At 35.1% G+C, this 18,625-nt stretch overlaps 1 protein-coding gene across 2 annotated transcripts; it reads right to left on the reverse strand.

The window, feature by feature from the left end:
- Positions 1-681: 681 nt before the first annotated feature.
- Positions 682-18,561, reverse strand: LOC143242396 (chromobox protein homolog 1-like). Of its 2 annotated transcripts, none has more exons than XM_076485760.1 (5): positions 18,414-18,561; positions 6,897-7,037; positions 6,537-6,714; positions 5,732-5,829; positions 682-839 (listed from the first exon to the last, which is right to left on the reverse strand). In XM_076485760.1, exons 2-5 carry the CDS (start codon positions 7,022-7,024, stop codon positions 698-700), a joined length of 546 nt encoding a protein of 181 aa, XP_076341875.1. In that variant the 5' UTR covers positions 7,025-7,037; positions 18,414-18,561; the 3' UTR covers positions 682-697. The 2 variants fall into 2 exon arrangements, with proteins under 2 accessions (XP_076341875.1, XP_076341874.1); XM_076485759.1 differs by having other exon boundaries at positions 18,260-18,517.
- Between the last annotated feature and the right edge of the window lie 64 nt (positions 18,562-18,625).

Here is an 18,625-nt window from a genome sequence, read left to right on the forward strand (position 1 = left end):
ATATTATATTAAGGCAGGATTCACAAAATTTGTATTGCTCTCTTTTAAAGATGAGTATCTGAAATGACCAAATCATTGTGAATGGTCTAATACTGATTACCAATTGAATTTATGAGAAACAAAAGATGAGTTTGGAACAGCTCTCAAATGGTATATTACACTGATGGTGATTTATTAACTGAAATGTGGATTAACACAGTAGTTTAAATGTCGCTAAAGAACAGCACTAGGTGGCACTGGTATACCAGAACTTGCAAGGATACACAGCATGTAATACAGTAAATCTATTTTCTAACATACAGGTTTTCATTAGCCTGAATGGTAACACATTAAACAGGAACAAAATATTAAAACAAAAATATAAATTAGCTGCTTTGTTCTTTCTGAGATATGGGGTTAAATATTTATATTGTAAAAACATTCTGTACTAGTAGAATTCTTTGTATTAAATGGATAAAAACTTGGAACATTTTGGGGTGTCACAGAGTTTACAAGATGCCGACAAACATACATGAATGAAGATAAAACAACTTGAAAATTATGGCTCTTTTGGGTATTAATGCTCAAAAAGTAAAAAAAGCAGAGAAATCTAATGTAATGAACAAGCTTCGATATGCAAACACTACAAAAAACCTCTGTTTTTGAGGTGCACCTATATTACTGATGAAGAGTTATATGGAATATGGGCTTCGTTTTACTACTTCTCTCCTTTCTCTTCCTCGTCATGACTGGAGCTTGTATGCCATGTCAACCTTTCTTCATAGAACTGAATAACCACTTGTGGACATTTGACATTCGCTAGTCGGGCAGGGACAAGGTCTGCTTCATCACTACCTTTCCTATAGTCATAGAAAATCACACACTTATGATCTACAAAACAAAGTTCTGTGTCGGGACAAATCTACTCATCACTAGAAAACCTTAAAAGAAAACTACTCATCACTATGAAACCTTAAAAGAAACCTACTCATCACTTTGAAACCTTAAAACAAAACTACTCATCACTATGAAACCTTAAAACAAACCTACTCATCACTATGAAACCTTAAAACAAACCTACTCATCACTTTGAAACCTTAAAACAAATTTACTCATCACTTTGAAACCTTAAAACAAACCTACTCATCACTATGAAACCTTAAAACAAACCTACTCATCACTATGAAACCTTAAAACAAACCTACTCATCACTATGAAACCTTAAAACAAACCTACTCATCACTATGAAACCTTAAAACAAACCTACTCATCACTATGAAACCTTAAAACAAACCTACTCATCACTATGAAACCTTAAAACAAACCTACTCATCACTTCATGAAACCTTAAAACAAACCTACTCATCACTTTGAAACCTTATTAGAAACCTACTCATCACTATGAAACCTTAAAACAAAACTACTCAGCACAATGAAACCTTATAACAAACCTACTCATCACTTTGAAACCTTAAAACAAAACTACTCATCACTATGAAACCTTAAAACAAACCTACTCATCACTTTGAAACCTTAAAACAAAACTACTCATCACTATGAAACCTTAAAACAAACCTACTCATCACTATGAAACCTTAAAACAAAACTACTGATCACTATGAAACCTTAAAACAAACCTACTCATCACTTTGAAACCTTACTCATCACTATGAAACCTTAAAACAAAACTACTCCAGCACAATGAAACCTTATAACAAACCTACTCATCACTATGAAACCTTAAAACAAAACTACTCAGCACAATGAAACCTTAAAACAAACCTACTCATCACTTTGAAACCTTAAAACAAAACTACTCAGCACTTTGAAACCTTAAAACACACCTACTCATCACTATGAAACCTTAAAACAAAACTACTCAGCACAATGAAACCTTATAACAAACCTACTCATCACTATGAAACCTTAAAACAAAACTACTCAGCACAATGAAAACCTTAAAACAAACCTACTCATCACTTTGAAACCTTAAAACAAAACTACTCAGCACTTTGAAACCTTATAACAAAACTACTCATCACTAGAAAACCTTAAAACAAACCTACTCAGCACTATGAAACCTTAAACACACCCTACTCATCACTATGAAACCTTAAAACACACCTACTCATCACTTTGAAACCTTAAAAGAAACCTACTCATCACTTTGAAACCTTATAACAAAACTACTCATCACTATGAAACCTTAAAACAAAACTACTCAGCACAATGAAACCTTATAACAAACCTACTCATCACTATGAAACCTTAAAACAAAACTACTCAGCACAATGAAAACCTTAAAACAAACCTACTCATCACTTTGAAACCTTAAAACAAAACTAGTCATCACTATGAAACCTTAAAACAAAACTACTCATCACTATGAAACCTTAAAACAAACCTACTCATCACTATGAAACCTTAAAACGAAAGTACTCATCACTATGAAACCTTAAAACAAACCTACTCATCACTTTGAAACCTTATTAGAAACCTACTCATCACTATGAAACCTTAAAACAAAACTACTCAGCACAATGAAAACCTTAAAACAAACCTACTCATCACTTTGAAACCTTAAAACAAAACTACTCATCACTATGAAACCTTAAAACAAACCTACTCATCACTTTGAAACCTTATTAGAAACCTACTCATCACTATGAAACCTTAAAACAAAACTACTCAGCACAATGAAACCTTATAACAAACCTACTCATCACTTTGAAACCTTAAAACAAAACTACTCATCACTATGAAACCTTAAAACAAACCTACTCATCACTTTGAAACCTTAAAACAAAACTACTCATCACTATGAAACCTTAAAACAAACCTACTCATCACTATGAAACCTTAAAACAAAACTACTGATCACTATGAAACCTTAAAACAAACCTACTCATCACTTTGAAACCTTATTAGAAACCTACTCATCACTATGAAACCTTAAAACAAAACTACTCAGCACAATGAAAACCTTAAAACAAACCTACTCATCACTTTGAAACCTTAAAACAAAACTACTCAGCACTTTGAAACCTTATAACAAAATTACTCATCACTAGAAAACCTTAAAACAAACCTACTCAGCACTATGAAACCTTAAAACACACCTACTCATCACTATGAAACCTTAAAACAAAACTACTCAGCACAATGAAACCTTATAACAAACCTACTCATCACTATGAAACCTTAAAACAAAACTACTCAGCACAATGAAAACCTTAAAACAAACCTACTCATCACTTTGAAACCTTAAAACAAAACTACTCAGCACTTTGAAACCTTATAACAAAACTACTCATCACTAGAAAACCTTAAAACAAACCTACTCAGCACTATGAAACCTTAAAACACACCTACTCATCACTATGAAACCTTAAAACACACCTACTCATCACTATGAAACCTTAAAACACACCTACTCATCACTTTGAAACCTTTAAAGAAACCTACTCATCACTTTGAAACCTTATAACAAAACTACTCATCACTATGAAACCTTAAAACAAACTACTCAGCACAATGAAACCTTAAAACAAAACTACTCAGCACAATGAAAACCTTAAAACAAACCTACTCATCACTTTGAAACCTTAAAACAAAACTACTCAGCACTTTGAAACCTTATAACAAAACTACTCATCACTAGAAAACCTTAAAACAAACCTACTCATCACTAGAAAACCTTAAAACAAAACTACTCAGCACAATGAAAACCTTAAAACAAACCTACTCATCACTAGAAAACCTTAAAACAAACCTACTCATCACTAGAAAACCTTAAAACAAACCTACTCATCACTATGAAACCTTAAAACAAAACTACTCAGCACAATGAAAACCTTAAAACAAAACTACTCATCACTTTGAAACCTTAAAACAAAACTACTCATCACTAGGAAACCTTAAATCAAACCTACTCATCACTTTGAAACCTTAAAACAAACCTACTCATCACTTTGAAACCTTAAATCAAACCTACTCATCACTATGAAACCTTAAAACAAAACTACTCATCACTAGGAAACCTTAAAGAAAACTACTCATCACTATGAAACCTTAAAACAAACCTACTTATCACTAGGAAACCTTAAAACACATTGCTTTCTCTAGAAATACGTGAACCAACATAGTTGTGTATAAATTCCATGAAGTCATAATTAAGTAATTACACTATCAGTATGTTGACCATTAAATACTGAATGGGTCTAATACATGTCAACTAAGGGTCACTAAAGAACTGTTAAAATGAGACCAACTAACCAACATTGTAACAATTTTCTTTTAAGTTTTATATTAAATTTAAATTAAGTATGTTTATTCAAGTCAGGTAAAAAACAGCTGTTTATCAGTAAAATGTTTAGCAAACTTAGTTGAACACGAACAAGTTCAAACTGTAAAATAAACTTAATGAAGATTGTTAAAAACAGGTGATTTACAGGAAGGAACCTCTAAAGTGAGGCACATAAACTAATGCATAATGTAATTCATGATGTTTTAGAAAGTTTACCACAAATAATGTTTTATTATATAATATAATAATAGATGTGCATGATATTTTAACATTAGTGGTCCTTCTCTTAGTACAAATTAACTTTAACTAAATATAGTTTAATAACAGATGACATAACATCTTGTTTCTTTTTTTCAAATACTAAATAACAGTTACTGAAATTTGTGATGTACACTGGCAACAGAAAAAAATGGGTCTCAGTTTCCAGATAATAATTAAAAACACTATTTAAAGTAACATTTCTTCTTTAACTTTCATCAGGGCTAGTAGCATATGGAAACCACAACACAATATACTAGCTGAAATATATTTTTTTTATTATAACTGAGAGAGTGAAGGTGTTATTTAATATTACTAATAATTAAAACAAACATTTTAAATGTATTTTGGAGGTTTTAAAGATTATATAAATAATACTGGAGATCTTTGGGATGAATATGGTTTTAACCATAACATGAAATCACTTGGTACTTGTAACTAAAAACACACAATATTATCACAAACAAATCTTTAGTTACAAATACTTGATTAAAAACGTTTTTTTTTGGAACAAAAACTTCTGTTTCTTTGTTTATTTGTAATTAAGCACAAACCTACACAATGGGCTATCTCTACTCTGCCCACCATGGATATTAAAACCAGGTCCTTAGAGGTGTAAGTCTGCAGACATGCCACTGTGGGGCTAAAACCTTGTAAAACTAAACATCTACCACATTTTGTGAAATTACACATGCTGTATCAAAAATCACAGTATAAATACTTATCGTGTACAAATGTGTATACAAATTTGTGTGTATTGTACTGAGCCTGTTGCACAAGGATTAACCCCACTTTAAACAATTGTCCTGAACCACACATATTAGGGTGAGTCTCAACATATAGTTTTAGATCTAGAAGTCAGCCCCCAACACACACAAGCCAGATGTGCATAACCTAATTTCACTAGTGTTTGTACTGAGAATTGGGGCTACAGTAGAGCCCAGTTACCCATTTTCTTTGTTTCCTCAATACAATTATGCCATTATGATTGTAAAAAGTCCCCATACATGTCTGAAAACTGACAATCATTAACTTTATTTAGTGGGTATATTTTGACCTGCATGTTTTAAGACATGATTGATCAAAATTATAATACTGAAAATGTACATATTTCATATGAATCTGTCTCTTCATTCATCTGGTATTTTCTTACTCATTGCTTTAAATTAAGAACAAAAACAACATTACCATTTTATAAGGAACATGAGTTCTCCACTTGAGTCTGTCGCTCCAATTATTCTTTCTGGATCAAGACCTCTGTCAAACCCTCTTGGTCTGTTATCTTCCTAAAACCAATAGTTACACTTAAAATAGGAGAGAGATATTGGATATTCCTCACCAGCATACATATAATAAAATTATATCCAGTGTCAAACCTCTATTACACTGACAAGTGTAATTTTAGATTGTTCAATTAAAAACAGACACACAAGCCATGTGAATGAACATACACTACATTCATCTTACAAACAACTGTCACCCACATATACATTAAAAATAAAATAAGGAATTACTTTGACCACAGTGAAAAAACAAGTGGGTAACTTGTACATTACATACCATTCAATGTAAAGTCACAATCAACACAATTACTTTGTTATATATTTATAAATGGCTGGTATGGGTAGAGAAAGCACAAGTAGAGAAGTGAACAATGTTTCCATCTTCTTTGGTCATCGCTTTGTGATTCCGACGATGACCGAAGGTCTAAACGTTGTTTGCTCCTCTACTAGTGCTTTCTCTACCCATACCAGCCATTTATAAATATATAATTTTCTCTACAAGTGGGTTTTCTCGTCATCACAAATCACTTCATTAAGAAGTTTCTACAAGGACGTTCCTGATGGTCCTTTCCAAGGACAAAGATAATACCTATCTCATGCAGATGACAATTTAAGCATCAGACCATACATCTGGTAACAGCAAAACATCTCCCAGAAATAAAACATCCGACACCATTTTTATCACTAACTGTATTTAACTATCAACTCACCTCTAGTTTTTTCTTTTTCTTCTGAGGCGAGGTTTCAGATCCTTCAGTTCCATTCACTTTCCGCTTTTTATCTGATGAATCTTTTTTATCTTCTGCACTTTTCTTCCTCTTCTCTTCATATTCTGCAATAAGTTCTTGACAGTCAAGGTTCCCTTCGGGCTCCCAAGTGTTCTCGGACCTTCACAAACAAAACAGTGACTGATTAAAGAAATGTGCAAGTAAAAGGAACCTGTCCAGCACTGTTTTTTAATAAATTAACAATTGGTTATGAGTAGAACCAGTACCTAATATATGTGGCAAAATAAGTTAGTTATAAAGTTTAATAAAGACAAACAAACTTGAAGGTAAATGTTAGCTTACTCTGGGTAACCTTTCCATTTCAAATAATACTCCACTTTACCACCTCGCATTCTCTTGTCCAGGATTTTTTCTACAATGTATTCCTCCTCTGGTGGTGGACTAACTTCCTTTTGTTTCTTTTTTCCCATACTGGGCTCAAAACTAGTGACAAAACAAAGTTCGGAAGGTCAAATACAATCACTTGCTTTTATAGTAAATACAAAAATATTAGTAGGTCTAATCAATGAATGTGTAAAAGAGTGGCTTTCATAGTCTTTTTCTGCTCCGTTCAACAAAAACAGTTAAAATTAAAGTATTTTTAGTTAAGATAAGTACATGAATATCCAAAGCCTACACTAAGATAGTCCAGATAAAATATGATTTTCACGCTAAGATAAAAAATGCTTATTTTCATATTGGAATTACTTCTTTTATTAACATAATCTTTTATTACTTCACAGGAATATTTTTCTGTAAAACTTATGTTTTGTCTATTATTTATTGACCCTAATCCTGTTAGAGAAATAATTAATGAAAATTGAAATAAAAAACAAACACATAAAATCATGTCTTCCTCAGCACTGACTACAGTAATTATCATAAAGTTACTATAAACTATTAACTGTTACATGTCTATTATCTTTTAATTCCATGATGTTATTGCTGGACTTGTGTAACCAATGGAGTGGGCCTGTTAGCTTTTACCATAAACAGCACTTACTACACACGTGCTAGGCTTAAGAGCCAAGCTTTGTTAAGTTCTGTCAGGTTTTATATATACAAACAGGCCAGATTCTTTAAAGTAGGTGTCTGTGACTTGTTGACAATAGTTCTAACAATAAGCACACAGCATACAATCCATTTGTAATATAATATTAAAACACTTCAAACATACACACAAGTTTTCATTACACACTTAATCTCTGCTTTGTTATTACAAGTGGTGATAATTTCACTGAAGTCACACTGTTAATTACCATGGTTGTATCCAGAGTTTTCACTAATTTTCACTTTTCATCAAATGTTCACACAGATTTGTAAAATTACATTTTAGAACACAATCAAGACAATCTACTATAATGTCACTTAAAAACTCAAACCACCATACAGCTGAACAAAGTTTTAATTTACATATAACTAGCTTTGCCTTCATTATACACGAGCTACATGTTGAATGGATATTTATAAAAAGCCCAACTGAAGCCTAGAACCTTCCATACACTTCAAGATGTCATGACATCATAATACTCGAGTAGAAAGATTTAGAAAGATGAAGCAATATTTCAACGATTGTCAATGTATGACAACTTCTCACCATGACTGTCATAATTACATACACAAACCTGTAATAAACTATCATTCTCCAAAGTTAACACTCACTGTACTGAGATTAGAACAGTCACGCATATCTAACAGATTTCTAATCTTTGTACTTTAGTTATTAAAAATGTGAAAAATAAATTTGTTAAGACTCAGTGTTTACTTGACCTCAGGTGAATCTCACAAATTTGGATGTTCAAGGAGTATGTACTTTTTAGAACAGAATAACCACTTATCTAATTAAATTATAAGTAGTTACAGATATTGTTAGATTTCTGAAGCAGAAATGCAACAGTTACACCAAAAACTTATAATAATTTTATTCTAAGGATGCCCAAACCAAACAGCTATAATGGTTTCATGCAGATGGGAAGAGGTTCTTCCTATCGGTTATAAACGTGTCTATGAACCGTATAAAGTTGATTAACCGATAATTTCAGATGACATATGAAGTGTATCTCATGATGTTGAAGCAGAAGTCGCAAATGTTAGGTTCTTACACATGTTAACTGGAGCAAAGTTACTCATGGTTAGTCAAACACTAAATTAATGTACAATTAGGGCTATCTTTGTATACTAGCTCACCATCTAAAGAGATTTAAATTAGCTCTAAATGAACATACTAAATTAATGTAAGACAATGACATTAACAACAGAAAATACTGAACTAGAGGAACAAATAACTACCAGCTGAAAATATTACATCACTGTTCAGTTTGAATGATGGTGTTGTTCTCTGTCAAAACGTACAAATAATGAAGTATTAATGAGTTTCTCAGACTTAACTAAGTCATCTATAATATTTAAGTAATTCATCTATCCTGGAGATTAGAAACAAGTTTTACTTCTGTTTGGGAGAAATACTACACTTATTTTTACTTCACAGTAACAAAGTTTAGAAGTTGATTTTTAACAGAATATTTTGTTCATGTTTTCCCCTCAAAATAATTCTGTAATTAAAGTCTACATTTCAGAATGGTTGATTGATTGATTTAGTGTTTTATGGCACAAAGCAGTGAGGCTATCTGCTCCAGACATTCGGTAAAAATGTAAAATAAAAAATAAATAAATGTAGTAATAGACATAAATGGAAATGAAGGTAAAAAAAAAAGTATAAAACCAATGTTGACACCTAGTCTACAATGTTAAGATAGAAGGCAGAGTATAAGAAGTTGTAAGGTATTTACTCTAGCAAAAAAGGTAATGATCATAACCTGCCAGGAAGACTAACAGGTAAGTTCAAGAACCACCCTCAGTCACCTGAAGTTGGTCTTTCCAGTCCTGGTTCTGGGTTATGTGTCATAGCAACCAGTATCAAAATGTAAAAGAATAGAAGTTTTAAAAGATACATAGCAAAATTGTAACAATGAGTAGCCAAATGTCCAGTAAAAAGATAAAGTCAAGTAAATGGAGTAAAATTTGTAAAAGTAAATTAAGATAAAAGCAAAACAGCAATTAAAACAGAAAATGGTGTAAAAACCAATGTTGACATCCAGTCAACAAAGTTGTAAAGGACTACCTGTAGCAGAATGGTAATGATCATAACCCACCGGGAAGACTAACAGGTAAGTATAAAAACCACCGTCAGTCATCTGAAGTTGGTCTTTCCAGTCCTGGTTCCGGGTTATGAGTCAATATGGCCAGTAATAAAAAGTAAAGTAGTAAAAGTGTGAAATGATATGCAGCAAAAGTATAATAACAACTCGCCAGGACGACTAACGAGTAGTTCAAATGGATAGTTCAAACATTAGCGTTAGTCACCTGAAGTTGGCCTTTCCAGTCCTGGTGTCGAGTTATTTAATGTTCTGGCCATTGTCCAATGTCAAATTGAATGAGAGAGATTAAAACTGTAAAAAAGGAACCACAATTAAAAAGGTGTAATGAATAAATATGCAACACTTAAATGAGATTAAAAAGATTAATGGCCATTAAAAAATTAAAAACATTATCAAGGTGGACAGAATCATCACCGATAACTCTGTCCAATATTACAGACTGACCCTGGGAAAAAATATGTTTAAAATATTGCCGTCGTTGAGAATTGTAACGATGGCAAGAAAGTAAAACGTGGCTGATAGTGATTTGAGTGTTACACAAACTACACATTGGTGCATCAGTTCCAGATAAAAGAAAATGATGAGTTAAAAACTGTGACCAATGCGTAGCCTAGTGAGAACAACTTCCTCCTTCCGAACTTTACGGAAGCTAGATGGCCAAAGTCCAATTTTGGGTTTGATTTGAAAAAGTTTGTTGTCGCGTTGCTCACTCCAAGTGAACTGCCAGCTGGCACGGAGCCGAGCCTTGAAGACAACACCATAGTCCATGTATGGAATAGGCATAGGAGTGATGGTGCTGAAGCAGACATATTTAGCTGCCATGTCTGCAAGCTCGTTCCCGCGAATACCAACATGGCCTGGTATCCAGTAAAACTGAATTGAAGTAGCTGCTAATGAGAAATGGGCCAGTTGATTTTGAATATCAGCGAGACTAGGATGTGAGCTAAAGTGTAGCGATTCCAAGGCAAGTATAGAACTAAGCGAATCAGTATAAATAGTGCAGTTGGAGTACTGCTCAGCTGCAATATGATCCAGGGCAAGAGATATGGCATACAGTTCAGCAGTGAACACAGAAGCTGTAGAAGGGATTCTGCACGCAACTACTGACCCATAGTAAACCACAGCAGAGCCCACTGAATTACCTGATTTGGAATCATCTGTATAAATGGGAACTGAATGATTGTTTGAAAGATATTCATTGAATAAAAGACGGTACTTCCAATCTGGAGTATCTGCCTTTTTTAGGTGACTGAAAGGTCACATTTGGGGGCTGTAATAAGCCATGGTGGGATGAGCCGACCTGTGGAATCTGCAATGTTATCGAAGGACAGACCCAATTCATCCAATTGCGCCCCCAGATGTGAAGGCCAAACGGAGCAATGACAGATCGTCTGTTCTGAAAAAGTACTGCCCACCAAGGAAGGAAAACACATTTCCAGGTGGGATACTTTGGTAAGGAATGAAGTTTCGAAGTATATTGTAAAGATAGTTGCAAACGGCGAAGGTGTATAGAAGGTTCATGAGATTCAATGTATATACTTTGAACTGGAGAGGTACGGAAAGCCCCAGTGCAGAGTCGAAGTCCTTGGTGATGAATGGGGTCCAGCATCTTTAAGGCTGAGGGTCTAGCAGAGCCATAGACCATTGATCCATAATAGAGTTTTGATCTAATAAGAGCATGATATACCTTTAACATTGAACAGCGATCTGCCCCCCAACTGGTAGAAGAGAGAACACGGAGGATGTTCAGTGCTCTTGTGCATTTGACCTGAAGCTGCTTTAAGTGTGGTATAAAGGTCAGTTTACGATCAAAGATAAGCCCCAAGAACTTGGTCTCCGGGACCACTGGCAGCAAAATTTCACCGATATGAAGTTCAGGATCAGGGTGAATACCCCGTCGACGCAAAAGTGCATGCATACAGTTTTGGAGAGAGAGAAATTAAAGCCGATCGCCAGAGTCCACTTCCGTACACAATTGAGGGCGGTTGGTAGTTAACGCTCAATATATCTCATGTTTGACGACTGACATGAGATGTGAAAGTCGTTGACATACAGCTCATTCGCAACAGTGAGAGGGAGTTGTTCAGTGATGGCATTTTTCTTTATACTGAAGAGTGTAACACTCAATACACAGCTTTGAGGGACTCCAAGTTCCTGAACAAAAGAACGGGAATCTCCTGTCCATTAAAATTGTTTAATAAACATGGGTAGATGGCCACGTAACCCATATGTATGGAGGTCTCGCAAAACGCCATACCTCCATGTTGTGTTGTAAGCCTTCTCTATGTCAAAAAAATATTGATACAAGATGTTGGCAGTTGAGAAAGGCTTCTCTGATAGATGTTTCAAGACGAATTAGGTGGTCTGTGGTGGAGTGCTGTCTACGGAACCCACACTGGGTGGGCAAGAGGAGGTTGTTTGATTCAAGGAACCAAACAAGACGAGCATTAACCATCCTTTCTAATGTCTTACAGAGCTTAGAGAAAGGTAAAATAATAGCCTGGCACCAGGCATCAGGAAAAACATTCTCCTGCCAGATCTGGTTGAAAACAATCAGAAGGACATCAAGAGAAGCAGGATAGATGGTGCAGCATGTCATAATGAATATCATCAGGTCCAACAGACGTACTGGCAGACCGATGAAGGGCCATTTTTAGTTCCACCAGGGTAAAGGGACAATTATAGTCAAAGAAAAGTCAGTTTGAAAGGAAATAGGTGATCGCTCTGCCCGAGTCTTGATGGCCAGGAAGGTGGAGAAACAAGCAGAAGTGCTAGATATCCGGCAAAAGCTTTCACCTAGAGTGTTAGCGATGTTCCGAACATCAGTCACCTCCTGACCATCAGAGAGTAAGATCGAGAGGGGATAGAATTGTAGTGCCCATTAACCTTCAATCCTGTCCCATATGATCTTGGAACTGGTGGTAGAAGATATGCTGGTTGTGAACTTAATCCAAGATTCCTTCTGGCTTTGACGTCTTACCCACCTAGCATGTGCATGGGCCCGTTGGAAAGCAACCCGGTTTGAAAGTGTGGGATATCTACGAAAAGTATCCCAGGCCCACTTTTGAGCCTTCCGTGCTAAGTGGCAAGCAGGATTCCACCACGGACGAGGATATCGTGGAAAACGTGTCGAGGTTTTAGGAATACACTGAGCAGCTGCATGTGTAATACAGTCAGTTACCGCTGCTACACAGTCGTCTATTGATGGCTGATTTACGATGGCAAGATCAAGTTCTGCGAGAGCAGTGAAAGTGGACCAGTCTGCCTGATCCAGCTTCCACCGGGGGCACGCGGGTAGGGTAGCATCGACCATGGCCAGTCTCTCTCAAAAGGATCGGAAAATGATCACTGTCTAGTGGATTACTGTCAACCCTCCATGAAAAATGGGAGAATAATGAAGGGGAGCAAACTGAGAGATCAATAGCGGTAAAGGACTGACTAGGTGCATGAAAGTAAGTGGAAGAACCAGTATTGAAAAGAGAAAGATTGTGATCAGAGAGCATCCGCTCTACAGATCGACCCCTTCCATTAATAATAGCACTTCCCCAGAGGGGATGATGTCCATTAAAATCCCCTAGGATTAGAAATGGAGATGGCAACTGTTCAACGAGAGCATCAAGATCTGATTGATCATATGTCTCTCAAGGGGACAGGTACAGAGAACAAACAGTGATGGTATGACCCAAGGAAACACGGATGGCTACAGCCTCCAAGGGTGTGTTGAGTGACAAAGACAGGGTGGGCACGTGTTGATAAGCCAACAGTGCCATCTCTCCATATACTCGACCATCCCACAACCTGTCATTTCTGTACAGAGAAAACTGCTGAATGGAGACAGTATCAGCAGTTTTAAGAAATGTTTCTTGTAAAGAAAGACAAACAGGATGGTAGGAAGCAATCAGCGTTTTGATATCATCCAGATTAGAACGTAAACCTTGACAGTTCCATTGTATCAAGATGGCCATTTTTTAAGAACAGGTAGGTGAAGTGGCTGGAGAACCCTTCGGTTTACGACCACGTCTTTATTCTTTACTGTCTTTAGTTGGAGGAGGTCTATCAACCTCCATGGATCCTGCTCTGGGTCGGGTGGGCAGGTTTTTGTTATGGAATCCAGTGACTGAGGATGCGAACGAATAATTGTTTTGTCTCTTGTGGTGGGAGAAAAAGATGTATCAGAAGAAATGCCTGTATTTGAAACTGAAGGACGTGGATCTTGAGGTTTGTTGGAAGGTATGGGAGGAACAGAGATGGGTGTGGAAGTCGATTCATCAACCTTTTTAACCACGGAGGTCAAAAGGCTTTTCATTTGTTTTGAAAATGATTCTCTTGGAGGCACAGAGAGATCTGTCTGCACTCCCACTGTAGTTGTGGAATGAAGTGCAGCAGCATATGTCTGAGATGGAGTTGTGGACAGCAATTTCCGAGGCTCAGGATAACTAATGTTATGTGTCGTTTTCAAACGCTGCACCTCTTTTTCCTCCAACCATTTTGGGCAAGAATGAAAGTAAGAGGGGTGAGAACCATTGCAGTTTACGCAATGTGGGTTCATGTCACAGTCATAGGCATCGTGGTCCTTGCCTCCACAACGAGCACATGTCAGGGAACCAAGACAAGATGTCTTTGAGTGGCCGAATCTCTGACATCGAAACATCGAAGAGGGTTTGGTACGTATGGCCGAACCCTGCAAATGAGATAACCTGCCTTGATGGAGGCAGGTGCACGTGGTGAAGTAAATGCTAAAACAAGGGTATTTGTTGACAGTGTAACTCCATTTTTGTGAGTGGAGATGCACCTCACTGCAGAAACTTCTTGAGTGGAGACACCAGCGAGAATCTCTGACTCGGGAACGTTCTTCAAATCCCTTTCAACAATAACTCCTCGTGAAGAATTCAAGGTAGCATGGGGTGTAACCTCAATAGGTATATCCCCAATTACCTTTGAATTCAAGAGGAGTTCACTGTGTTGGGATGTGGATGTTTCAACCAATATGTCACCAGATCGAAGTTTCTTTACTGACTTTAGAGAGCCAGCAAGTCCCTCTAGTCCCTTTTGAATAAAAAGGGGACATTTGCCCTAAAGGTTTTTCCAAAGAGAATGTAATATAAGAAAATGAGGTGCATTATGTTACTGATGTTGAAGATTGCTGTTCTGAGTATTCAAGACATGGTCGCTTACCCATTGACTGTTTTTTTACAATTTTATTTAAATTTTTTGGAGGATCCATAGGAAAAGGAAAAAATTTCGATACCCACTGACCCCATCCACCATGGAACCCTACAAGGGGACGCACTACAAAGTCACGCAAGGACAATGCAGCAACGCCAGGGTTTCGTGAGCACTATACCCAAACACCAGCATCAGGCACAATGTCCACAACACCTGTTGAGAACTTCCAACACTGGTACTTGGTTGACTCTAGCCCAAGTGGACCAGCCGATTAACCCAAGGGGGGCCACCCGTCTACAGGAATTCGAGGACAAAGTGGTGTGTTAGGGTTGGACCCCTCAATCACAAGGATCCTCTCCTCCCCTTCACAGGTCGCCATGCACGGCAAACACGTGGGTATATGTTTAGATCACAGAGAAGGTAACCAGATAGAACAGAACCTTCCCTGGAAGCAACAAACAGACTAAAATTCTGTATTCTAGCTTAAATTTTAGATCTTTCACAAAAAACCTAAAATAAATTTATGTTCTTAAGTACATAGGTTTACTGTAAGTTGTATTTATTTATTAAAGGACAAATCTCTCTCACCCCAGCAGTGGCATATCGTTCATAAATTTTTTAAAGCTACAACCTTTCTATTGATGATGTATGTAAATATGAGAGATGCCAAGTGTCATTTCAATTATATATGACTCACAACATAAATTGTCTGGAATAATAAATCAGGACAAAATAATGGAGAACAATCTTTAATTTATAAAGTTTCTTCACAAATCTTATTAGTTTCATCATTTGGTCCACAAAATTTTTACCTTAAACTCAAGGTTACCTACACGTGAGTAAACATTCAGTACACGTAATTTTTAATAATATATAGTAAAACAAGTCTAAGGCGAAATTACACGGGACCGAGTAAAATTTCCAGCTTAAACATAGGAAACCTGCATTTCCTTAATTATATATAACTTTTTAGCAGAACGTTTTACTTCCTTGACTCAATGGAAGTAAGACATTTGTAAATAAAGTCATTATTCTGTTTATGTTATATTTATTAGAACTAAAGTAGACATTAAAAATATACATAAGAACACAAAATCTTAAATTTATTTGAAGTGTCCAATTTCAACTGTTTCACTTTTCTTTAATGGGCTTTCTCCTACGGTTGAAAGAGAACACCAATTTTATGACCTTTACGTGAAGATCATTTTCCCCCTTAATTTCTGCATACAATGATAGTGTTAACATAACACTTGGGATGAAGTATGAATTTCTATTTCCTCACTATCTTTTCCATTTTGTTTATCTTCTGAATCTCTCACACTGTTACCATCTTGAGATTCTATTATAGATTATAAATCAGTTTATGTTAAAACATTCCTTTCAACATTCACAAAACTTTGTGCTCACAGAATCATCTGCATCAATCAGTTTGGATTTTACTAGAATCGCCATAACAAACAACTTCTCCACAATCTCTGCCATTATCAAGAATAAATCCAGTTTCAAAAGAACTTTAATTATGCATTTGACTGAATGACTTAAAAATACAATTGCATCTAACACGTCAATTTTCATGGTCATTTCAGATGCTCTCTTACAGTTGTCCATGTTTGTAATATGCTGAAGCATCAGTTTTCTATATTTCAATTTTATACACTATATAAATCCATTATCTAATGGCTGTAGAACTGATGTTGTACATGGAGGTAGAAAGACTAAACAAACATTAGAAAGTTGAGTGACAAGTTGCAGTATATAGAAAAAGTAGAATACTCATTTTCTTGTTCCGTTCTTTTGTTTAATTTGTTCAAAAATTCCTTGAATATAGCACTTGCCATCCACACTTTATTATTTGCCTTCCATTCTACAGGAAGTTGATTCTTCCTTAAATTTTTGAAACAGTGAAGATTTTCACTGTATTTATTACCCACAGTTTCTCTGGTCTTCCATCAGAAAATGTGACTAAAAGTACAGTCAATTGTTCTTTTGAATAAACAATAATAATGGAAGAAAAAAGAATATATTTAACAAATATTTACTGTAACAAAATGTCCAAGAATTTGTTAATATTTAAACAAATTATTAATTTAACACGAATTTATTAATATTTAAAGAATTATTAATTAAATAAGAAATTAATATTTAATCAAAATCATTCTTCTGCCTTACTCAGGTTCTGCCACATAAAGGGCCTTTTATAAGAGAAATCCTAAGATAATGATGCAAATTTTGATATTTTGGTTTGTACAGGCTTCCACCCTATGCAGTTTCCAGCTAAGAAAGGTTTTACTGTATTATGACACCTAGATGTGGTTTTCATCCTTGAGTGATAACTCTCACAACAGCAAAAACTTTAGGTGCTAGTTTACTAACATCCATATCTGGAGTTTCTCCTGGAAAACCAGTAAAACACCTGGATAACAAATCAAGTAACTGGTTCTCTTCCTCTTCTGTGATATGAAGTCCTTTCATGAACATGTTCGTTGATTTTTGTCAATGAAAGCAGATATTTGTATATATATTCCTATTTACGCTTCCAGTAATATAAAAGTTGTAAAGATGTTTAATTCCATGGCTTTGTTTGTTTAATCCATCTTATGACACAAATTGTGGTCGATTATTGGAATATCATATTAACACAAGTATTAATTAAGCAGTTTTTTTTCACTATCACCTTAATAATTTGTTTGAGAAAATATAATTCAAACAACAAATAATTGTACAAGATTTAGGATAAAATTCCATGATAATTTCATCTTTTATCTGTGTTTACCATTGAGACATAATTGTAACAGTTACTGTGAATATTTTTTTAATTATAAATTTAATTCTGACTCTTTATTATTGCTATAATTATTTTCATGTTAAAAACGTTGCTATTTTAGTATTTTTCAAACAATATCTTTATAATGATATTTATATCTCGATATATATTTGTTTACGAAGTCCTATCCAAAAACATTTTTCTGTCCACATTTTTAAAACTTGTTCAAGTAATTTCCTAATTTTTCGTCCCCTAGCATTAGTGTCATTTCTTACGTTAAAAACTGACTTATTATAATTATATATATTAATGTATCTTTCAGTTTTTATCACCTTCGACTTCACAGATAAAAGTCGACTTGTATCTTAAATGTGATTTTTATTGACGATATGGCTTGATTATGACTAACAATTTATAACGTGGCTACTTCTTAAACTCTAGGGTGAAAAAAAATGATATAAATATACGCTTAAAACCATAAGTAACTACAATATAACACTTATTTACAGTTATAAATTGAAATGCCAGAAATGGCGCCATTTGCAACTTTGAAACCTATAACCTAATGTTAGGCTTACCAAATACCGGGTTCAGTCATTCACAGTGCCTTCAATAATCCAATTTTTGTTTAATATTTTACTCATGAAAATTTAATTATTACAATATGAAATAAATCAGCAAATTAATAGTTTTCATTATTGCTACTCATATGATAAATATAGTCAAATGTACCTAAAAGCTATTTGAATGAAACACAAGAAACAAACGTGCACTTGTAGTTACAGCAATTCTAACGTTTTGTATTTCGACCCTTCTCGCTAAAGCTAGACTCGTTACGCTCTTGGCTACCCTTTCTTCCACTATAAAGAGGCGGGAACTTGTCGGAAGAGCTCGGTTAATGTCGGAATTGTTGAAATCACACGTATAAAAATTAACTGACATAT

The sequence above is a fragment of the Tachypleus tridentatus genome, unplaced genomic scaffold (assembly GCF_004210375.1).
Source record: "Tachypleus tridentatus isolate NWPU-2018 unplaced genomic scaffold, ASM421037v1 Hic_cluster_2, whole genome shotgun sequence".
NCBI classification, from domain to species: domain Eukaryota; kingdom Metazoa; phylum Arthropoda; class Merostomata; order Xiphosura; family Limulidae; genus Tachypleus; species Tachypleus tridentatus.